At 40.9% G+C, this 25368-nt stretch overlaps 1 protein-coding gene across 3 annotated transcripts in view; it reads right to left on the bottom strand.

Moving 5' to 3' along the window:
* QKI (QKI, KH domain containing, RNA binding) overlaps window positions 1-25368 on the bottom strand; it is a 95952-nt gene that overhangs the window by 58362 nt on the left and 12222 nt on the right. For all 3 annotated transcript variants that reach the window (XM_012721604.1, XM_012721611.1, XM_012721608.1), the window contains exon 2: window positions 13908-14024. In XM_012721604.1, coding sequence (XP_012577058.1) covers window positions 13908-14024 — 117 coding nt within the window. The remainder of the gene's footprint in view (window positions 1-13907; window positions 14025-25368) is intronic.

Here is a 25368-nt window from a genome sequence, read left to right as displayed (position 1 = left end):
GTGTGGACTGAGAGCTGGGTGGCACAGGTGGGCGAGCTGGGGCCTGAGAGTGGGAGGAATCGGGCTGCTCCCAAATACTTCTTCCCTTTATTTTCTACCGAGGAAGAGCAAACACACAAAGAACATGGATCCGATTTGTTAAACAAGGGATCAGATACCAGAGAAAGAAAGATCCCCTGATAGACAAGTGCTCTGTACTTTATTTTCAACAAGTACACAGAAATCAGCTCTCATTCTAGAGACAGCAGTTTAAAACTGACATAATAATGGTAAGTTTTATTTTATATGAAAAATTCTATAAAGCCATGTATTCCGTAACAACAAATCTCAGGACAGTCCTCATAAAATTAGACTTAATAACAATACTAAGAAAGAATAAATTTGGATAAACACAATGCAAAACAATGCCCAAATCTGAGGGTAACTATGTCATTCGTCATCCAAATCAGGAAATTCTGAAGAATGGAGATACTATTAGTAATTATACACTTAGTAATAAGGATAGCTGAAAAACAACTAGCAAAACCAAAACTTAGTATATCGCCCTTCCAAAGGACTATATGCTCAGAGGGAAAAAATTAGCATGGTATCAAATATGAAAAAGTAATATGATTTAGAAACACTACAGATGTTTTTGATAAAATTATTTACTCTAATTTTCTCTACATTTTTAGGCACCAAAGATAGCACATCTGGACATAATAGAACTAATCACTAGGGCAAATTCTTGCATAAACATAAGAACCAATTCCTCTAAAGTCCAAATCATTGCATTCAAAATTGTTTTGAAATAATTTTCAAAAAGATTTGCTACTGAATTATTTATGCACACAGACTTGGGGTACAGGCCAGAGGTGCAGGGGGGTGAGAGGGCTCACTAGAGACAGAGTGGGGAGCAGAACAGGCAGATTGACAAAGTCCATTGCTGAGGGGAGCAGTGGGTGGGTCAGGAGAGGTCTGCCGCGCCATGTGGGTCACCTCCAGGGTGGGGATCGAACTCATGCTGAAGCGGCCTTGACCAGCTTACAGTGCTGCACTTTAAGCTGCTGTGCCACCGGGGGGGGGGGGGCACCAATAATTTAAGATTTTTATTTCATTTTTACATATTGAAAAAATAAAAAGCAATTAAAATTCAAGTTATCAAAATTGTTTTAAAAATAACTGAAATAGTGGAATTTCCAATCCCACTTTATAGAGTGAGATAATAAAAGAATGTAAGGTTTAACTGAAGAAATAAAACACAATGGTAACAGAAAATAGCTAATATCTATGCAAACTGCTGGGAAATGTAAAAGCTTCTGGGCCTGTCACTAAAGACAAAGTCTACAAAACCACATAAAACATAATTTGACTGTTCACCTGATAGATTACACAAAGCAATCAAAAGCATATTTACTAAGTAGCAACCACTTGGCAAGTCCTTGGGGCGCCCTAACCTAGACCAGCAGGAGAGCCAGCCCTCAAGCTGCCCTCCAGCGAGCAGAGATAAACCACAAACACACCCAAGCAGTCCGGGTCAGGTGAGAGCTCTGCAGGAGCAAAACAGTGAGAGTCAACAGTGAGGCTGCAGGCTCTGCCTTGTGGGTCCGCGTGCCAACAGAAGGTCTCAGAAAAGCGAGGTGGAAAGGCTATCCAAGAGCATATCGCTGGGGATGAAGGAAGCGGGGTCTAGGCAGAGTAGTTTCTAGCAAGGCCGAAGTCCTTGGTGTGTATATTAAAAAAAAAAACACTGAAGGTGATATTTCAAATTAACTCGCTGTGAAAGCCTTGGGGAGGAAGAACAGAAAGAGCAAGCCAGAAGAGTTCTGAGGGGAACCAACACGGTGATGCAACTCCTAGAGCCATCCTGGGTTCACATGCTGACTAAGCGATTCATTCCCTAGCCAGGCTAAAAGAAGGTACGTGACCTGCATTTCCAAGAGGATAGACTTAGAACAAGAGTGGTTAACACCTAGACTGCTTAAGGACCCACCGGGTGAGCTCACTTGGCAGGAAAGCAATACCACCCAAGCCAGAGCTGTGCGTGCAACAGCCCTGGCCTTACCATCACCCACCTCAGCAGTGCCACCCACCCCCAAGTCAGGACTCCAAGGAAGTGGTGTGCAGTCAGGGGCGTCCAGTCAGGGCAAAGAACTCAAACGGCAGCAAGCAGGGCGTAGGTGGAGGTGGAGAGGGAGTACATATGATACAGAAAGAGAGCTGTTCCCAGGAACGGCAACAGCTTCATTAAAATTCAGTGCCAGGGCCCTCCCTGGTGGCGCAGCGGGTTAAAGCACAGCACTAAGAAGCTTAAGCCACTTCGGCATGAGTTTGATTCCCGCCTGCCCCAGAAGTAACCACATGGCGCGGCAGACCTCTGCTGACCCGCCCGCTGCTCCCCTCAGCGTTGTACTTTGCCTATTCTGCTCCCTACTCTGTCTCTCTGGTGAATCCTCTCACCGCCCGCATCTCTGGCCTATACCCCATTTCTGTATGAATAAATAAATAAATCTTAAAAAAAAAATTCAGTGCCAACTAGGAAATGTTTGGAATGCCAGAACACCACTCTGAAGGCTGCACTATAGTGGTAATGAATATGGACAAATATCACTTACCCGATGCTAAAAACACTGGGCAAAATTTTGGGGGAACAAGATGTATACCGTTTCAAAGAACTTTCCTTAGATCAGTTATATTTAAATGGTAAAAGTATCTCTGACCAAAATAATTATCAAAATGTGTCATCAAAAACAGGGCAAACCAAGGTCAGGTGTGGTGAGCTAAGGCACAACACAGGGAGGGCAGCACAGCGCTCTGCACACCCCACGCCACCCGGGAACTGCGGTGAGCCTCCAGCAGCGCCGCCCCGTCTGAGGCCTTTGGCTACCATGCCCGTCAAAATCATTGAGTGTCATGGACATTAAGCATTAAAAGTACTGAAGTATAACTGACCTAAACAGCTGCAAGTGACCAACATCATGACTCAGTATTTGTGATGGTTACAAATTTACTTATCAGTTCTACATAAATGACATTTGTTTCCTTCTTTCAAGAAGTTCTAGTATCTGCTCTCAGCAATTTTCAGACAGACAGTAACTAGTGTTATTAACCAGTACCACTATTTTGTATGACGTCCCCAGGACTTAGTTATTTTATACTAGAAGTCTACACCTTTGGCTCCCCCCTCAACCATTTCCCATGGACAGTCCCTAGCCCCCAACTCTGGGGCTGTTCTCTGTATTGATAAGCTTGGTTTTCACTGGCTGCTTTTCTAGATTCAACACATAAGTGAAAGCATCCTGTATCTATTGTCATCTGACTTGTTTCATTTACCAAAATGCCCTCTATGTCCATCCCAGTTGCAAGGTTTTCATTGTTTTTAATTTTAAAGTGAGGTGAACTGGTTCATTTGTGTATGGTTTAGGGGTATAGGTTATTATGAAAAATAGTATTTTCTATTCTGAAGTCATTGTCATCTTGCTTATAATACTGTATAGATAATCTGAACTCAGCAAAAACTTTTAAGTTAACAAACTTATGAAAAACATTTTTAAAATATTCCTATCTTCTACAACTTCTATTTTTCCTTACTAAGTCACAAAGAATTGACAAAATGAATTTCAATAATCTGAGAGTCACAGTTTTAATTTGGGAGGACCAATTAGGCTGTGATATCACACTGGTGCTATTAGAAGTTGTCAGTCCAAAGAAAATGAATATTACATATTGTCTCAAAGCAACAGTGACTCGCTGTAACTGAGCAGTACACGCTGGAGAGATACTCTGTTCTCATGAAACTGTGTGTAGCTACTGACATGACTGAAAAACATTTCTAAGTTCACTGTTAAAAGATTTTGGAAAAGAAATCAACCGATACCACACCGTGCCACACACAACACCCCACTAAGGGTTCTATCAATAAAGAACTGAATCCTCTAAAAAGAAAATTTGTTAGACAACACTTCACGGTACTCAAATACTCCTCAGCTACACTGACTGCAATCCCATCAAAACTGAACTTTGAAAGGCTCATTAGCAGCAGCCAGTGATAAAATGGGCTCTCTTTTCACTGAAACTCATGTCTCATTTCATTAGACAGCAACAATTAACTCATCGTAGTATTAGATCTACCGCAGCGTAATTAGCTTAAGCTTTACAGGTTACTGAAAGTATTACTTCATTAATGAAACTAAGGCTTATTCTTCACTGAATCCATCCTTTTACCCTCCAAGAGTACCTCGCCAACTTTAGTGAGAGATTTAAAATACACAGAATTTCTACTTTAAATCCTCCCAATCTTAACAATTAATATGGGTAAAGCAATGACTACAAAAAAAATAAGAGATACAATCTAAACTCAAAGAAGCATGAATTTCATTGCACTGCTTTATGGTCTATCTTAAAACAAGGCTAAGTTACTGAAGTCAATAACGAACATATCTCCAGAAAGAGAACTTCAAGTGCCAATACTCGGAAACGAATTTTTTTTAAAAAAACACATAGCAAAAAGGAGAGGGTGAGAAGATAAGAACAAAGTCAAGAAGGAGAAGACCTGCTGGAGCCACGACTCAAGTCCTGAAAAGTCAGCAGACCACGCTACAAACTGGTATTTAAACCAGGGCTGCTGGGTGCGGCTGCAAGTGCAGCGCCAACTGTGTTTTGAAATATTTACATCATTCCCACCGGGTAATTTTGTGTTGCTATAAAAAGTCTTAAACAGTAAGAATGTATGTCTTTGTAAAATCCCATTTTTAGGATAGCTAACTTTATTGCATTTCACAAAAGGATTGGTTGAAATAGAACAGAAATCTTTTTGAGATCATCTGAAAACCACTGGTTTATGTTCTTCCAAACCTGCAGGCCCTTCCGTGCTCTTTAAAAAGTAGCCAATAACTCACTTTTGGGATTGAAGCAAGACCAGGTCCCATGACGTTTAAAGAAAACTTAGGGTAAAGTCACTAGGGATCAGTGCAGACCTAGAGCAGAACACCACAGCCCGTCTGCAAATGTCAGCAACAAACATATTCGAGGTGCTGAGGTTTAAGAGACTGAATTGCTCTGAATTTAGAATTCGGACTAGAGGTCAGATCAGTGATAAAGAGGTTGCAGGTTACATCCACGCAAGAAGACTGCCCTAAGCATAGTTGTCTAAAATTGGTCATTTGTTTGTGGCCTTCAATCTCTTCTCCCTTCCACTCAACTCATCCCCTCTGCCAGCTGATCTTTTGGAAAACACATATGATTTAGGACCTGAACATCATAAAGGTACCAATGCAGTTCTTTCAAAATCAAAAACATTTTTTTTTTTAGATTTATTTTATTTGTACATACAGAACTGGGGTACAGGCCAGAGGCTCGGGGCGGTGAGAGGCTTCACCAGAGACAGAGTGGGGAGCAGAACAGGCAGATCGACGAAGTACACTGTTGAGGGGAGCAGCGGGCGGGTCAGGAGAGGTCTGCCACACCATGTGGTCACCTCCGGGGCAGGCGGGAATCGAACTCATGTGGAAGTGGCTTTAGCTTCTCAATGCAGTGCTTTAACCCGCTGCGCCACCAGGGAGGGCCTCAAAAACATTTTTCAATAATGTATTCAAGGCCCTCCGTCCTCAGATCTGACCTTGTCTCCCATCACTACCATTGCTCCTCACAATTTTTGCTGAAACAGGCCCAGCATGAGGATAGGGACCAGCTGGCCCTGTTTCTGACCCCCTAGAATGCCTCGTGAACTCATAACCCAGTGCAATCCTCTAGTTCTCCTTAGAGCCCTCAACCTGTAAGGAGAAGACACTGCTTTCTAGACTCCCAGTAGTGCAATGAGGAGCATCAGCTGTAGTTTTCGCCACGCTGTATCCTAGTTCACTGTACTTTAGCCCAAGAGGTAGAAGTTCCTTAGGGGAAGAAGTCGCAGCGTTAAAAAGTAGGAGTGGGCCCTCCCTGGTGGCTCAGCGGGTTAAAGCACTGCACTGAGAGGCTTAGGCCACTTCCGCATGAGTTTGATTCCCGCCTGCCCCGGAGGTGACCCACAGGGCGCAGCAGACCTCTCCTGACCGGCCCACTGCTCCCCTCAGCAGTTGACTTCGTAGATCTGCCTGTTCTGTTCCCCACTCTGTCCCTGGTGAATCCTCTCACCCTCCGCATCTCTGGCCTGTACCCCAGTTCTGTATCAATAAATAAATAAATCTTTAAAAAAAAAGGAGTAAAATTAACAGAAGGCATTAAACCAACAATGACAGGGATAGCAAAGAAATGGAAATACAGAGCTGAGCATCATAAAGAGGTCCTAGAAACGGTATGGTCTGAGTAAGGTCCCTTCCAGCCAGATTATCGCATTATATAATACATCATTTTCACCATTTCTCTAAATCAACTGATCTGTTTTCACATCTGAATGCCTCCACCAGTATATTAACTCTATAAAATCAACATCCCTTAAGATTCTATACTGATGCCCGTTATGAGCTATTCTAAATAAAACTGAAGTCCCATGTCCCACGAGTTCAGATGAGGAGCAGTAGCTGAGAAAGACTGTATAAACGATTAGAAAAGCACAGCACTTTCCCCCTTGAAAACATCTGAAATAAGAATTTCTCAACCTATCCATGAGAAAGAAGAGTCACACCACAGACAAATGACTACCTGAGGATGGATGGTGGTGGCTGCAGTGCTCACCACCGAGCAGCTGACCTCTCACACAGACACATGCCCTCTTCTTATGGAATAGCTTCCTCAAGAGTACCTCTGCAGATGCGGAATTCCTTGCATAAAATATATGAAGCTGGGAGGGAAATGCACTGGACTATGGTGATGGCACATGGGTGATTTGGTGATGGGAAACCCAAGAAGATTGCAACTGGGATGGAAAAATGCACAAAAATATGTAAAAATAAACTATTATAAAATTCAAAAAACCAAACCAAACAAAACAAAAAACCAAAGCTCATTTTGTGAGAAAGTGGTCCTCTGACATAGTTGAGAAACCCGTACTCACTAAGTACAACTCCTGAGAAAGGGATTTAGCAGCAGGCAGCAAATGCCACTTATAGATTCTACCCCAAAAGTAAACCAGCAACTTACATGTAAACATCTATGTAAAGGCTATCACTCAATGTAGCACTGTTTTTATGTGTAACAGCAAAGTCTAGAAAAAATCTAAGTGACCGTCAAAAGGGAATGTTGGAATAATCTGCAGCATATGTGCACAATGGAACACAATAAAGCCGCTATAAAGAATAAAGACTGCATGTAGTGACCTCAATCATATACTGTTATGGGGGAAGGAAAAAAGCAAGGGGTGTGAAAGAATAGAGGCTATAATTTTTCATGACAGGAATGAGAAATATACATGTACAGGCAGTTGCCATATTCATAACTGTTTAAAAGGAATTTGAAAGTATAAATCAAAATATCAAATAAAAAAATTATCTAACTAGGAGTGGAATATGGAAAGGGAACAGGAGAATAAATGATAAACCAGGGTTAAAAGTCAGACAGATAAAAATCTACTCCACAGACTCTTCTTTGGAACCAAGTAAATACAAGTAACAAGAAAATAATTCAAGCAATTCCTATAACTAGAAAACCAAGTAAAACAAATGAACATTACCGTGGCTCCACAAGGTGGTACAATTGTACATACTAAAAACAATATTGCTTTTAAAAAGAAAGCAATCACTTGTATCTGCACTAAACATTTGTGCTAAAGTCTAGAAACAACTGAGAGAAATTCGTTTACAATGACTGTTGGTAGCAGTGTTTGAACTATTATTCAGAGGCTATTTTGTATATTTCAGAATAATCTGGGGGGGAAAAAAAGATACAAAATCAATTATCAGATCATCTAATAGTCACCAGGCCCCTTTAAGTAATGGCTGACTTCACTTCTAGGAGGAAAACTTTGGAGGAGCCCAGAAAGTCACATCACACCACACAGAGCGACCGCAACCCTGACTCACCCGGAGAGTGGCAAAAAGACTCGGAGGCCTCCATCAGCTGACCATGATCATCAGTTATAAATACTAAAACCACGTGGACTGAAAGTAATGAATTGTTCAAATGCCTCCATGATTCTTTAAAAAATAAGAGCTCATTCTTCACCTCTGGAGGATTCCAAGGAACTAATGTACTATTTTTAAACACATTATTTACAAACTAGTAAGTAAAACACCAAGTATTTATGCTGCCTTTGCTATAAAAAGTAAACGTAGTTAACATTCATGAAGAAACCGGATATAGCTTATTTTGCAAAGCCTACTGAAAAAAAGTACCTAAAGAACAATCATCCATGATTTGTTAAAATCAAAGTTAGGCCACACTTAAGTATCACCACAACACTACTTGTAAAATGTTCTTTCAAAAGCTCGCAGGAAAACAGCAAGGGAGGGCAGAGCACCGAAGGATGAGACCTTGCTGGCTGTCCACCCACAGACACACGGCAGACAGGTAAAGTGTCAGAACACCACCATGAGCACAGTCAGCAGACTCCAGGAGACTGTGTTAGAACTAGTAACTCAGTTCCAAATAAACGCCAAGGGGGTGGAGGGGACAGCTTAAGAGGTGAATCAGTTGAAATGCAAACTCCCCCATTCAGACGCCACTCAAGCCAACTTTTTAAAACATATTTATGAGACAAGAGGACTATGAACACTGACTGAAATCGAATGACATGAAACTTTTTGATGATAAGAAAACATAAACACCAATATTACTTTAAAACCTTATAAATTAGAAATAACGGCTAAAATATGTACTGGTGAAATTATGTCTGTAATTTGCTCCCCAAAGTAATTCGGTAGCAGGAGAGGGAAAGCACAGGCCAGGAGACAGGCAGTGCTGACCTCCTAGGTTGAACACTGCTTACATTTTTCCATGCTGAGTTTTCTTTTCCCTTGAGGAAATACACCTGAGGTAAAGTTGGTGGGGAGCCAAAGGACTGGGCGGCATCAAGACAGCAGGCCCTGAGACCCCAAGCACGTGCCACAAGCCAGCAAGATACATTGGTATGGCCTCTTTCGAAGTGAGAGGATCAGCTGCATCTTCATAAATACAAAATGTAAACACCCCCACCCCGAATCAAGCAGCTTTACTTTTGCATACTGCTACAGATATTGTCTTGTAAATGTCCTGTAAGTGTAACTTCCTATCACCCAGCACAAAGTCTTAAGACATTAGCAAACTCAATTATTTTGGTAAATTGACACAGGAGAGGATATACAGTTACAGGAGAAAATCATAAAGCATCATGTATAATATGTACATCTGAATGTGCATATAGCTGCAAGAAGAATAATCTACAAGATACATAATGAGATTATCAACAAGGGTACTCTAAAAATAGTCTGTCTTGTATTTTTTTCAAATCATCAAATGTTTATATTCAAGAATCACAAAATAAACAGCTAAAATAGAGATCAACCATAAAAACATACAGGGCTAAATGACATAGTTAATAAAAGTTTACAATGTATATTAATATTAGCCTCTAAAAAGGTAATGAAATTCTGCCTATGTTTTAACTATACAATATGCCTCACTCTAACATTTTCAATTTGTCCCACAAAACACAGTAGATCCTCAAGAAATTTAGGGATTATCTCTTAAAAAACAGAAACTATGGTCAAATATTTGCCAGACTAAGTTAAATTAAAACTTAGTTACAGACTTATGTGACCTTAATCTCAAAGTTTCTATACTGAGGGGGATGATTACTATGGTTGACTGAATTTCCAGGAGCTGTATTTTTAGGTTTTTTGTAGTGCAGTCATCAGCGAGAAAGGAGGTAGAAAAATGATCTCACCCCTTCATCCAGCTGGCAGCATAAATCCATCTTCTGAGGTTGTCATATGGTCTGTGCAAGACATGGCACAGGTCACCAGAGCTCCAGCTACCGCCTGGCTATCTTGAATGGTAGCCTCACGGAGGGCAGCTTGACCCCAGTGCGCACTCTTCATTTTAAGCAAAGTGCTTTAACTAAAGAGTCTCACTGGAATTTCTCATTGGACATAACTTTTGACACACCTGGCTCTGATCAACTGTAGACATTTCACACTTAGTGCCCACTTATTTGCAACAGGGGGAGGTTCAGAGCTGAGCTAGCAGATGTGGGTAAGAAATTCCCAAGCGGTGAGCTCTGCAAAAGCCATCACTGTACGGACCGGGCCGGGCCCCCTCCCTGGAGGCTCAGCGGGTTAAAGCACAGCACTAAGAAGCTAAAGCCACTTCCCCATGAGTTTAATCCCTGCCTGCCCCGGAGGTGACCCACGTGGCGTGGCAGACCTCTCCTGACCCGCCCGCTCCTCCCCTCAGCAGTGTCCGTCGTCGATCTGCCTGTTCTGCTCCCCGCTCTGTGTGTGGTGAATCCTCTCACCATCCCTGCCCCTCTGGCCTGTACTCCAGTTCTGTATCCATAAATAAGTAAAATCTTTAAAAAAAAAAAAAAAAGCCATCACTGTAGACTCCAGGTGGACTCCATTTAGTGCTTTAGCAACATGGTCATCACTCCACTGTAGTCTTGCAGGAAATACCCCTCTGGCGCCAGGACTTGGGAGTAGGAAGCTACTCAGCGAGGCCAGCCGACTGCCACCTTCATTGCTTTTTGAGCATGGCCCACTCCTGCTGACATGAAGCCATCTTCCCACAGCCTCTCCCTATAGCCCTCTGCCACCTCAGTGGAAGACATGACAAATAATCACTTTCTTTACTCAAAAATCACCTTTCCAGCATCTTTAACCCTCCTCAAGTAGATAGCTTTGTGTAACAAAACATGGAATTGAAGTCTGTCTAATGGACTTGCTCCTATAAATCAAGAGAATGACAAGAAACAAAATTTCAAAATGTATGGTCCCTGAGGGAAAAAGGAAAAAGCACAGGAAAAAAAAAATAAGTATACTTGATACTTTTGCAGTCAGTTTATAGAGTATTGAATTCAATTTTCAACTACTTAGTATTTCTGAAGTTGCTGTCACTCCTAGAGATGGTAGTTAATAAGAAGGTACCACACCATAAATAAAATACAGATTTTAGGTTCAAGTTTTGATTGCCACAATTTAGCATATAACCTTTGGAAAATTCTCTGAGCTTCAGTTTTCTGATCTACAAAATGATAGTAATAAAACTCAGATTTATTAAAGCAAACATATGTAAAATAGTGAGAGTAATGTTGGGTACAAAGTATACATTTATCAAAATAACTATGCCCACACAGAAGCCCTGTATCACAGTCTTAACAAAGACAAAGAGGTGAGCCGGCCTGCAACACAGATCACCTCTGCCAGCTGGCTTGATGGGCAAGTTTCACAAGCTTTGAACACAGTATGTTCCTGCTCTTAGGTTCCATGAGGTCACCAATACCATTCCACTGGGTATTTCTACACAAACATCAATGCTGCTGTGCCATCAATACTGCCGAGATCACACCAGCCAAAGAGAATGCCAACCACAGTAGCACAGTCATGCTCCGCTTCCACCAGTGGCTTCCGGGCAGGCTGAGCAGCCAATAATGCCACAGTCCTGCCCGTCTTCCATCCCCAAATTAAAAGCATATGGTGCTCATAATTTTCCCTATTTACAAAATCTTTTATGGAGGGGCTGTGTGAGGAGAGGCACCTGTCTCTTACCCATTACTTAAACATTCATTCCTCTCCCAGGCATTTTCCCAGTTCCTACGCTGTGCCAGGCACTAACTAACTAGTCCGGTATCAGGGAAATAATCCATGTCTACTTGATGCTTTTCTGTTACTGAGGTCACCAATCTAGTGAAAGCTCAAGAATACCAAACATCATGTCCATTAGAATAGTCTAGGCACTCTGAAAATTAAGATTTATTTTTCTAGCTTTCTCAGCTTTTATATAAACTTCATATAAATTTTCTGCAGAGATCCTTAAAGTCAAATAAATCTACTGAAATACACCTAAATCAGCCTTATTACTTACATCAATGCTGCTTATCCCCACCTGTTTATCATGTTTCTTTCTTTAAAAAAAAGCTAAACAGCAAATATAGTACTTTCTATTTTGATTTATTTTTATTAAGATTAAAAGTTCAATGAACAGAAATAACTGCAGCAAAACCAAGATGATTTGTATACATAAATCTAAGATTAAGTATTATAAATCCATGCTTAAACCCTTCACACAACCAAAAAATAGCAAACACATTTAACCTCAAATTAAGTTGACATGCACATAGTATGTTCACCTTAGCACTTTAATAAAACTGAAAATGTAATCTAATCTACAACCAAAATTTTGGTGTCTCAATTTATTATTGCATGCTTGCATTATGTGCATCTTTGAACCCTTTCTTATTTGATTAAATAATATAAATTAAAAATAAAGAAACTGAGTGAACTCTTACTGCTTGTGGATAAACACAAAGTAGATAAGAGAAAATAAATGCTCCAACCACCAGAGAAAAGAAACAGAAAAACCATGACAAGGGTTTTTCAAAGGTCACAAACAAGAAAGTGTGACCATTTCCAAGGATTAGTAACCTGTAGCTCCCCCTATGAACAACGTAAAAGTGTAAATGCAGTAGCAGTATTAAAATAAAATTTAAGATCACTAATCGATCTAGTCACCAAACATGGTTTTGAGCAGTTTACGACTAATTTAATGCTCACAAATGCCACAAAATATATATGACATCATTCCTTCCATTTAACGGTATTGAGAAGTTAAGGCATTTGCCAAGTTATAAAGTTGCTAAATGACAGAATCAAGATTCAAACTTAAGCAAACTGGTCAGAGTTCATGCTCTTAATCATCCTTTCTTCTACCAAAGAGCACAGAAAATGCCCATCAGGACCTCAGTCCCACCTACTGAAACCAGAACGCATGATCTCTCACACTACTGCTCCCAGCTCCACCCCACCAGTGTCTGGAGGGGAACGGAGTGGGGGTGGGAGCCCCACGTCAGGCATTCACAGAGGCTACCCAGAGGGAAAGCCATGTTTTTTCAGCTGGCTGGGAGAGCAGCTTGTTACACCGACGGCTATACTAACCTTCTGGTGAAGACTTATCTGCCCTCCCTCAGGTTTCATTTCATTATTCCCGAAAACTAATAAGCATTACCTCATGCCAATGCACCCGCAGGGCAAGCATGGGAAACAAGGCCCAATGGCACCCCAAGATTGCTACTCCACTATTCAGAACATGAAGTTTCTTAAAGAGTCTAATAAAAGACTTGTTTTTTTACATAACATCCAAATATGCTCAGTAAGATTTCAAATACTTGCATAAAAGTATCTTTAAACTCAGCTGACAAAAAAAAAACAGTAAGATTCAAAGATAATAGTTTCACTTTGACACTCAAAATATATGCTTTTTTAAATCTAACTTTTTTTTTTACACAGATAAGAGATTCAATAGCCTGCCCAAAAGGTTCAGTGAATAAAAAGGAAAACAGAACAATAAAACCTTCCTAAAAACAGTATTTAAAGTAGATATTTTTTAAACTATCAAAACACAAAATGATAGGGAAAAGGCATTACCATAATGCAGGAACAGACTTTAAAGAAAAATGTACAGAATATATGCATCAACAGTAAATATTGGTGAAATCTAAAATGAGTCTCATATAGCTGCATGTCATATTTTTATATTTATTAACACATTTGATGAGTATAAATATATACAGTTATTCATCTAACCTCATTTAAATATCATCAAAAGAAACATCTTCAGTTATTCAGACTTTCAGTTACATATTTTTATATCTACAGTATCACATATAATCTGATTGATTCCCAAATAGACAGCATCTCAAATGGAAATGCCAAGCCAAGTTATCATAATGGACCCAGTGATAACTTTAGTTGACAATTAACAAGGGAAAATCACAACACCTTTCAACGAAAGACTGGGTTATATCATCAAAATACAGAAGGGCAAGTGAATTATCCCCATGATGACGCCTCATTTCAAGGACTTACCTTCTTCTTGTCCCTCATTGAGCCTTTGCCCCGGACCATTATTTTACATCCTGTTTCTGCTTCGAGCTGTTTAGCAGTAAGTCCTCGAGGTCCCAGGATTCTCCCAACAAAATTAAACTGGAAAAAAAGTCATCATACATTAGTCACTTTCTTGAATCTATAGTTAAAATTAATGTTTCAGTATATATTAACTTTCTCAAACTTTTCTAATACTCAGTCAAAATAAATTCTTAGAGCCTTTATGAATTTCTTAGCTAGTATGGGGATGTCATTAAAATAATTCATGATTTAGCATGAAATTTTCCTATGTATTAATATTAAGAATTAAGAAAAATGGCATCTCCCTAAACAGGTAGTAACTGAACTGGCTGGCTACATGTAATCTAAAGCAAATTTCAGAGTCTGTTCAAGAGTTTGACAAAATCTTAGATGTCATCGAAGACTGCAAACCTTGGCAATAAAACTCTATTTAATGATGATGTTTAGGGACCTTCTCATCACATTAAATAGAGGGTTTTTTTGTTTGTTTGTTTTGTTTTGTTTTGTTTTTTCCTTTATGGAAAGCTGAAGGGGGACATTCCTGTTTAGAAAGCTAGTTTCTCCAAAGCAAAGGCTGGGAAACAACTGTACTTTGAGGTTGGCTGCCAGGCCTGAAAGTCAAACTTGAATTCTTCTAATGTTTAAATCTGAGAGCATACTCTTTTTTACCACATTCCTTGCACAATTTTATGCTTGTATCCTCAGGAAATGCTTCCAGTTTCTCCTTTAACAGAATATTTTTGCAAGAGAAGCCTTAACTCTTTTCATAATTACAACAGTGATAAACAATGGTATAAATGAAGAATTATCATCACCTCCTGGACAGAAACTTCTAGCATGAACATGTGATTTTTTGAAAATGCAATGGGAAAACAGATTGACACTGGATATTAAGAGGTAAATTTTTCTCACTGACATGTCATCTGCATAAAAGACAAAAAAAGGGCCCTCCCTGGTGGCCCAGTGGGTTAAAGCACAGCACTAAGAAGCTAAAGCCACTTCTACATGAGTTCGATTCCTGCCTGCCCTGGAGGTGACCACATGGCGCGGCAGACCTCTCCTGACCCGCCTGCTGCAGTGTATTTCGTTGATCTGCCTGTTCTGCTCCCCACTCTGTCTCTAGTGAGGTCTCTCGCTGCCCCTGAGCCTCTGGCCTGTACCCCGGTTCTGTATGTACAAATAAATAAATCTTTAAAAAAATGAAGATTTACCAAGAGTTTCATAGAATCCCATGGGTGGTTTCATGTACTTATTCAACAAATAGGTACTTGATCCTTGGGCTTACAGAATCTCACTGTTTTCTGGTCTTTGGGGCCTCTTTAAGTATGGCATTACATCACAGCCCTGTGCTAGAACTAACCATGACCAGGGCTTAAGAAGTAACATTGCTAATGCTAAGTGAAATACATCAGAAGGCTAAATCCCACATAGTGCCCTAATGTGTGGAAAACTGAGATGCCCAGCTAAGTCGGACAAAGCCCACCTTGAAAACTGCCTACAGAACTGAAGCATCCAGAGGGTCGGGCGGGGGCAAAGCAAAGGGAAGGGCGCACCTGGCTGTGGCTGTGGCAGGCGCACATGGTGGCGGCACCTGATGGGAGTAGCCAAACATTACCTCAATTAAAAAGAATTTTTTCAAATGGGCAAAAAGAAGCAACAGTGCTTCATCACTCTTCCATACTCCAAAGTTTCTTTCTTTGCCTCCTGAAAGTGCTCACTGCCATTCCAAGTTTCACAAGCCTATTCCCAAGCGAAACAGCAGGCCAGCACTGAGGAGAGCAAGCCCCCACCCTCAGCGATTATGACACTTTTTCCAGACCAAGCTGAGATTCACAGACGCTAAACCTCCAAACCCTTTGGTGAGAGCCACAGTGAAATTTGTCTGAAATATGCCTTTTTTTTAAAAAATTCATACAGAACTGGGGTACAGGCCAGAGGTGCAGGGGCAGTGAGAGGCTTTACCAGAGACAGAGCGGGGAGCAGAACAGGCCGGATGACAAAATACACTGCTGTGGGGAGCAGCGGGCAGGTCAGGAGAGGTCTGCTGCGCCATGTGGGTCACCTCCGGGGCGGGGATCAAACTCATGTGGAAATGGCCTTAGCTTCCCAGTGCTGTGCCCCACCAGGGGAGGCCCTGAAATATGTCTTTACGTTCAATATTAAATGCCTTATCTTGCCTCTGTCTTCCACAGAACATTTTATGTGAAATCCCACTGCCAGTTTTAAAACACACTTACTTCCAAACTAGAAAATCCTTCTCACGTTCCCAATCTGAATAAGCTCAAATACCATGGATTATGGCTAAGTGGTTAAGCTCTGAAAACACAGATCCAGCAAGAGACCAAGTTCTAATACTAAGTAAAAGTCAAGAATGCAGGGCCCTCCCTGGTGGTGCGGGTTAAAGCACAGCACTATGAAGCTATCGCTGCCACTGCAGCATGAGTTTGGTCCCAACCAGGGAGGCCACAGCAGACCCCTCAGCAGTGTACTTCATTGGTCTGCCCTGTTCTGCTCCCCACTCTGTCTCTGGTGAATCTTCTCACTGCCCCTGCACCTCTGGCCTGTACCCCACTTCTGTATGCATAAATAAATAAATCTTAAAAAAAAAAGTTAAGAATGTAAAAGTCACATCCAATAAGCTCAGCAATATGTGAATGTAGCTACACAGCAATGGCGACTGCGCTACTGCAGTACTAGCTGCTGCCACAGTCCGCAGCAGCAATGCCCAGGGCAGCACCTCCAGTGCACCAGCTCATGCTCACTACCCAGAGGAGCTGGATGAGAAATGTGTGTGCGCGCAGCACAGCACGTGTGCAAGGCTTGGCGCAAGCTGTGGCACACAGTAGACAATTAGTAGTCTACAGAGTTCACTAAACATTCATGTTAGGAAACTTCAGGTCCCAGTCAACCAATCAGCCTAGAATGCCCACGGGTGGGGCTGTGATCCCTCGCAAATACATCCCAAGGACTCAGGAGAGTTGACAACAGGACACCAAGTACTACCAAAAAAGAGCAAAGGAAACCTGTACTGACACATCCCACAAAACTCCAACTCAGGCACCTCACTGGCAGGTAAGTGGCGCGAGTTGTGTCTATGAAAACCGGGAAAAAGGAAAAAGCAAAAAGCCTCCACGCTGCAGTCTCGGGGGGTCTCAAATCCAAGCTGGCAGTGCACAAGTGCAGACCGTGCAAACACACTCCTAATTAAAATCCTCTGTGTGTCCTATTCGTATGAGGAGACAAAGAAGGTGCCAGAGACTTGAGGGTGGCTCTACGTGAAAGACGGGACACAACAAAGAAGCCGGATAAGGGGCTGCTCCTCTCAGCAGACTGTTGGTGACGGAGACTCTGCAGTGGACGCGGCCGGGAGTGGCACCAAACCAGCTTCCAAAGGGCTGGCCCGTGCCGCTGCTTCGCTCCACTTCCTCTCCAGCACTTCTTGTTGCCAACACTTATTCTGATCATTCTGATATATCTGCTGAATGTGCGAATTAGCATCCCCTTGAGTGATGGTAACTTGACCTTTCTTTCATTTTTCTCAACCACAAAGCACAACTGAAGTTCCCAGACTATTACTCCACCGCGTTCATGTGGCTTCATCTTGAAGATGTCCACCTGCGATCCACACGCGGGCAATGCTTCCACCCTGAGGCTTGCCCCCTGCTCGCTACTGCGTCAGATGATGGCAGGATTTAATCAAAATGAGTTTAATTAAGTTACATTTCATTTTAACAAACATCAGGGTGTTGGTCTTCTCTTCATGGTTAGTATTTTCTGGGTTGTATTTAAAATTCTTCCAACCCAAAGCCATCAAGATACATTTAGGCATTAACTTTCAGACCTTTCACTATGACTCTCACATTTAAAGTGCACAGGTTAAGAGTGAACTGCTATCTGCAGAGACAACTTTTTTCTCCTCTTATGTTGATACCCAAATGCCACAGGACATTTTAAAGAAAAGATTCTCCTTTTCCAATTCTACTGCAGCACCCATCACTGCCATGAAAACTATGTATTTAAGAGTAGAAGTCTATTTCTGTGTTCTCAGTTTTATTGCATTAATGTATTTATCTTTGCTTTAATATCACCATATCATCTTATAATAAACCCTGATGAGCAATATAGCACATTTAACATCTTGCTGTTCTTCAACAATGTCTCACCGATTTATGATCCTTTATGTTTCTATACAGACTTTAGAAATACTCTATTTCTAAAATAATACTTGCAATAATTTTATTTGGGATATTACAATATAGCTTTCAAAACTACAAACAATATAATCACCCCATTTGGTTAGACTTCCTTTGATTTCTCCCAGGATACAAACCATTTACACTAGAGTAATTGTTTGCTTGTCAAATTTATGCCCAGGTATTTCAAGATTTATTTTTGCTATTGTAGCTCATCTTTTTCTTTCATTTTGACTATACACTTGACTTTTCTTAATCAATCAAAAATTGTACCCAGCAAACCTGCTTTTCATTATTAGTTCTCATACTTTTTTGTATGCTCTTTAGGGTTCTTTAGATAATACAATTGTATCGTCTGCAAATGACTGCTAAATATATTTTTCTTTCCATTCATATTTTTAAATTTCTTTATCTTGCCATCCTTACGCCACTGACCAGTACATGTATCTTGAGTTCAAAGTCAAATGAAAGAGTACTATCCTTGACTTGCTTCAGATTCCAAGAATAAAGCTTTCAACCACTTACCATAAAAATTTTAAGTAATATGCAAACTTTTGAGATATATACTTCCAGATTAGAGAATTTCCATCCTCTCCCTACTTTGGCAAATTGTTTTTTTCTTTAATCTCACTACTGGATGTTGAAATTATTTTTTCATCATCTTTGAGACAAGCAAAATATTGCTCCCCTATGCTGTTAATGTAGGGAATTACAAAAGATGACCAAACGCCAACCTTATATCCTAAAATAAACTCAACTTGCTCATGACATCTCATCCTAATTACAAACTGCTCTTCAATTTGCTAAACTTGGATGATGACTTAAAAATGTTTACATTCACTGAACTTAACAATGGAGGTGAAAGGCACAAGCACTAAGACATTGTCACAGGAAGTAGAAGAAAACACAAAGAAATGAAAGTCATGGTCATGAACTGAAAGAGTTAATGTTAAAAGGGCTCTCTTAACCAAGCAAAAGAACAACAATACTAAAACCTGCATGGAAGCACAACAGACCCCCAGGTAGCCAAAGCAACCAGAAGAAAAGAAAAATCAATGTGTCCTGCTCCCTGACTTCAAACTAAATTAACAAGAAAAGGTCGCTCAAAGCATGGCTTCAAATAAATATAACAGATCAATAAAATAGAATTGAAAGCTCAGAAATGAATGCACATATATATATGGAAAACTGATTTCCAACAAAGAGGCCAAGAACATATAATGAGGAAAGAAAAGTCTCTTCAACAGACGTGCTAGAGAAATTGGGCAACCACATGCAGAAACACTTAATGGAACCACTACTTGACACCATACACAAAAGAATTCAAAGTGAACAAGTGGCTTGGATGCAAGACCTAGAACCATAAAGGACATAAAGAAAACATAGAGACAGGCCAAATGCACCATGACACTGGACAAAGTGTCTCTGGAGACTCAAATCCCATGGCGAGGAAACGAAAAACAAAAGTAAATAGTGAGATTAGGTCAAACTAAAAAGCTTCAACAAAGCAAAAGAAACTAACAGCACCATGAAAGGACATCCTATGAACAGAAGACACCTCTACAGCACATACCCAACAAGGGGCTGATGTTTACAGTATGGGAAGAACTCATACAGATCAACATGCACAGAAACAATCCCACCAAAAAGGGATGAAGAGCTGAGGAAGATACACAGGTGCCAGAAGGCAAGTGAAAACTGCTCTTTGTTATTAGGGAAATGCAACTTGATACCCTAAGCCATTATCACCTAGCCTGCCTGAGAGCATGGCCAGCATCACAAAGACCAGAACTTGTTGGCAAGAGTGTAAAGTAAAGGGGACTTTGTACACTTTGGTTAAGAATATAAACTGGCAAGGCTTCGGTGCAAAACATATAGAGGTTCCTCAAAAAACTAAACATGGAGGGCCCTCCCTGGTGGCGCAGGGATTAAAGCACAGCATGATGAAGCTCTAGAAGGCACTGCAGCAGGAGTTCGATCCCCAGCCAGGGAGCTGACCCACATGGCGCGGCAGACCTCTCCTGACCAGCCCGCTGCTCCCTTCAGCAGCGGACTTCGTCCAAATCTGCCTGTTCGGTTCCCCACTCTGTCTCTGGTGAATCCTCTCACCCACCACACCTCTGGCCTGTACCCCAGTTGTGTATGCATAAATAAATAAATCTTTTAAAAAATTAAACATGATTTACCATGATTTAGCACTTTCACTTCTAGGTATCTAAAGAATATGAAAATGCTAACCTGAAAAGATATTTATCCTTAACCTCACTGCAACACCATTTAACAACAGCCCACATATACAACAGCCCAAGTGCCCCTGATGAAGGACTAGATAAAAACATCCTATGAACACAATGGACTACTACTCTGGTTTAAAAAAGATGCAATCGGCCCTCCCTGGTGGCGCAGCAGATTAAAGCACAGCACTGAGAAGCTAAAGCTGCTTCCGCACGAGTTCGATCCCCGCCTGCCCCGGAGGTGACCACATGGCGCGGCAGACCTCTCCTGACCCGCCCACTGCTCCCCTCAGCAGTGTACTTCATCGACCTGCCTGTTCTGCTCCCCGCTCTTATCTCTGGTGAATCCTCTTACTACCCCTACACCTCTGGCCTGTACCTCAGCTCTGTATGCATAAATAAATTTTTAAACAGCAAAGAAAAAAGGTGAAACCTTGTCATTTGAGACAACATGGAACGAACATGAGGGTATGTTAAGCAAAGTTCAAAGGAGAAAGGCAAATACTGGGTGATTTCAATCACATGTGGAATATAAAGAAACACCACAAGTGAACAGAGGAAACAGCCCACTTTGCTTCCGACAGCAGGGTTAAGTGGGAGTAAAAGGAAAAGGCGTCACGGGACTGTGGAGAGTTACTGGTGTTTTAGTGGTCAGTAAGGTATGGTAACATGCATTTGAACACATGAAAACCTACCATCCTAAAACAAATGCAGTAGTAGGAAACAATTTAACCTCAACTTAAAAGACTGCATTTGCAAATGGCACTGGCTGATATTATTCTTTTCATAATAGGAGTACTGGGATCAAAGTTACACCAGGGTCCTAACATGGTAGATTTCTACTTCTTTTGCTGCTGTCTGGGTGGTGTCATTTACTCTTTACTGAATCAAAATCTGTGAAGACACCTGGGTAGGCCCAGAGTGTTTCTATATAAAAGAATTTTTTACTTGTGACTAGGTTTTCTTTAATTCAATTTTTCTATTCTAATGTCAATTTTAGAAAATTCTGTTAATCTAAAAACATGTCCATGTTGCTAAGCTTTCAAAGTTGTTTATTAAAAAGTTTGTGTCTCGACATACCCTTCAGCAACATCTTTAAAGATACAGCACCAAATGCAACCATAGTGAAGACAAGGATAAATAGATGGGACTACATCAAGTTAAAGAGCTTCTGTACACCAAAAGAGACATTATAAAAAACAGACAGACATCCCACTGATTGGGAAAATTTTTTCTCACACAAAACTAGCGATAAACCATTGATCACAAAGATATATGGAGAACTGATGAAACTCAACAAAAATAAACCCATCAAAAAATGGGCAGAAGAGCTAAAAAGACAGACTCTCTCCAAAGAGGAAATGCAGATGGCCAACAAGCATATGAAAAATGTTCAACATCACTTGTAATAAGGGAGATGCAAATTAAAACCACAATGAGATACCACCTCACCCCAGTGAGAATGGCACATCTTCAAACAACAAATGTTGGCAAAGATGTGAGGAAAAAGGAACTCTCCTGCACTGCTGGTGGGAACACAAACAAGTACAACCACTATGGAAAACTGTATGGAGTTTTCTCAAACTGCTAAACATAGAGCTTCCCTACGACCCAGCAATCCCACTCCTAGGTATCAACCCAAAGACACAAAAACACGGATTCAAAAAGACATCTGCACCTCCATGTTTACTGCTGCTTTATTTACAATTGGAAAGACGTGGAAACAGCCCAAATGCCCAAAAGTGGATAACTGGATTAAAAAGATGGGATCCATATGCACAATGGAGTATTGCTCAGCAACCGAAAAAAGAAACACGTGTCTTTTGCAGCAACTTGGATGGAGCTGGAGAAGATCATGCTTGGTGAGATAAGCCAGAAAGAGAAAGAAAAATACCGGATGGTTTCACTCATAGCAGGAGTATAATGGACCAGGCGAGAAAATAATAAGAATAATGAACAGCCATATACCAGAGACATTTTACGGGGGTGGAGTGGGGAATGGGATCAAGAACAGTGGGGGGAGGGAAACACACTGGACTATGGTGATGGCACACGGGTGCTTTGGTGATAGGAACCCATGGGGATTACAACTGAGATGAAAAAATGCACAAAATGATCTAAAAATAAACGTGTATTATTTAAAAAAAAATTTGTGTCTAATTTTATTTGCAGTCCCACAGGATCCCTGGTAATGTCCCTTTTTTATTCGATTGTTGTCAGTATCTTCCCTTTTTTAAACCAGCCTTTTCAAATAATTTATTTTTGCATTTGTTGACTGAGTTAAACTAACTTCTTGATTAAATTCTTTTTATTTTCTTTCCTGCCCTCCTTGGGGTGGTGGTACAGCTAGAGATGAAATAACCAAGTCAACTGCTCTATTTGTTTTTCACCTATCAGCTTGAAAGTTTTATGCCTGTTCACCCAAGAGATCACCAAATATGCACTGCCAAATTGTCAAATACAACTGTTAATTCACACTTTCACCCTCGCTCATACAATGCAAGGACCCCAGACTATTTAATAATATCATCTTCCTTAATCCAGTTCTTATGCCATGAAATTTGATGCCATTAAATTTCAAATTTTCTATTTTAACTCAACAGGACATCATCACTCTGTACATAATGGTTATTCAGGCTGACCCACACATTTACCATTTTCATTGCTTGCTTTCTTTTTGTATCTGCAACTTTCCAATTAGGGGAAAACATGCCTTAGTACTTACTTGAGTGAAAGTCTCCTGGTGTCTTATTTTTGATGGTTATGGGACTCTATTTTGGCAGGAATTTTCCTTCAGTCCCCTAACGAGTCTTCTGGTTCCAACATACTACCTCACTTCTATACATCTTACTGTTGCTTCTCTGAATGAATTTTTGCCTTCTTTCTGCCACTTTTAAGATTTCCTCCTCAATATTAGTTTACAGCAATTTTACTGTGAAGTACCTTCATATGATTTTTATCTTATGGTTCAGAGTTTCAAAACCCTATGACTGGCTTTCTCTGGTTTGAAAGTTCTCAACTGCACCACTCTTAAACCAGGCAAGGGGCCTTTTCTCTCCCATTCTTCAATACGCCCACTATATGGGTGAGCCCACTCACTGCCTTCCTCTCCTCTTTCATACCCCCACTCTCCATTCTCTGCCTCTCATGCTGTATGCTTTTAAACTATCGTCGAGTTTACCCATTTTTCTTCAAAAACTTCTAATCTTTTATTAACCCTGTTACCTCCACATTTTTCGATGTGCTCTGAACATTAGTTTCCATTTTCTCCAACTTGTCTTCCATTCCCTTATATTTAGTAAGCTCTTAAAAGTCTGAGCCTGATAAACCTAATCCAGTCTGTGGATTTGTCTTGCTTGTTAGTTTCTTCAGGTTTTTGTTAATGTCATCTTACCTGCTTGTGTGTTTGGGTATTTTCTAGTATGTCCTAGACTGTGTATCCTATCTCCTAACACTTCAGGGAAAGTGCAAGGCCAGTCTCCAGAGAGAGCTGTTTGAGCGTCTGTCAGGGACCTGCTATTACTAGCACTCCAAGATCACCTCCACACAGTCTCAGATCTGAGACCAAGACACCTCTTGGTCTATGACAGCCTGTGGAATTCTGGCTCAGCCTCCACCCTAGAATGGGCATGTGAAGCAAAGACTGGGGTAGGGAAAAGCTCCAAATACCAAAGTGCCCCAAGTTCACTCTCTGAGCAGTCCTCTCCAAAGTCAGCAGATAAGCCCAACTGAAAAGACATTCCCAAAGCTGGCTTCCACTGGTGGCCCCCTCCTAGGGCCCCCCCACCCCTGTGACTCTTCCTGGGGGCGTCTCTGACACATTCTAACAGCCCTATTACATGCTGTTCTACCAGAACTGCTCAGCTGGTCTGAATTATCCTGTCCCCTCTTAACAAAGAGGTCCATGATAAAAGGGTCGCTTTAAACATAAGTAGACCAAAACTGACACAATTTCTGGCAGAATGCAGTAAAAAAATAGAATGAGAGTCTGGGATGAGGAGAAACATCACAGATAAAAGTCTGTTAGCAGGCCTGGTTCTATATGCAGTTAGAGGAAGTTCCACTTTCTGCAGCCTCCTAACCTGACCTCCCCCTGCATCACAGATTTTATAAAACATTACCCCTATTCCCTCCTGTCAAAATCACATGATTAGAGACAAGATTCTGAATATCCCTGTCTTCACTTATGTTGTTTCGTTTGGGTATTTTTCAGTAGAACAGAAAACTAATTTCCAAATTCAACTTCACGAAATATTTGTTCAAGGTTTGCTACGCGGTGAAGAGTGAAACAGTTTTGTTTTTTTTGTTTTTTGTTTTTTTTTTAAAGAAAGAGAAATATCTCTACTCTCAAGAAATCTGAAAATGCCCTAATTGTTAAAGTAAGTTGCCCTGTCCGTGATAGCTGCGCTCAAAGCAAATCTTCTGCAACATCAACTCATATCTGGATATTCATTAAGTACGTCAACTACAGTGAAGAATGTGTGAAAAAATGCACAATGATTTAACAGTTCAAATAACTCAAGTGGAATGGTTTTAGATATGTCCTCTGTTAAACTGGCTTGCTTACACTTCACAACATACACACCTTTAGAAGATACATTTTTTCATGTGTAAAAGCTCTTCTGCTGAAACTGTTATAGGGCATCCCAATTCTGTTGAGGACAGGGGGAGAGAGGGGCACCCCTGAAACCCCAAAACCTGCCTGCTCTAAGTGAGTTCTGCCATCTGCCGCAACAAGACAAAACATAAAAAACTTTAATGCAAAGGGACTTTAATACAGTAAATATACAATACAGCACACAAAGAATATAACTTCTAAATCAAACACCTGAAATCACCCGTTCCCTCATGGGCAAAAGTCAACCCAAAAGGGACTGGCCCAAAGCAAGGCCTGAAAGCTGCCACTAGACTAAAGCACCTTCTGGCTGGGACCCATGGAAAAGGGTCAGAAATGGCCTGACAAACTGAGAGCAAAAGAGCAAAATCAAAATCAAT

Source organism: Condylura cristata, unplaced genomic scaffold (genome assembly GCF_000260355.1).
Source record: "Condylura cristata isolate star-nosed mole 26May11 unplaced genomic scaffold, ConCri1.0 scaffold00001, whole genome shotgun sequence".
Classification (NCBI taxonomy): domain Eukaryota; kingdom Metazoa; phylum Chordata; class Mammalia; order Eulipotyphla; family Talpidae; genus Condylura; species Condylura cristata.
The sequence above is the reverse complement of the archived record's forward strand: the minus strand, read 5'-3'. Positions and strand labels throughout refer to the sequence as shown.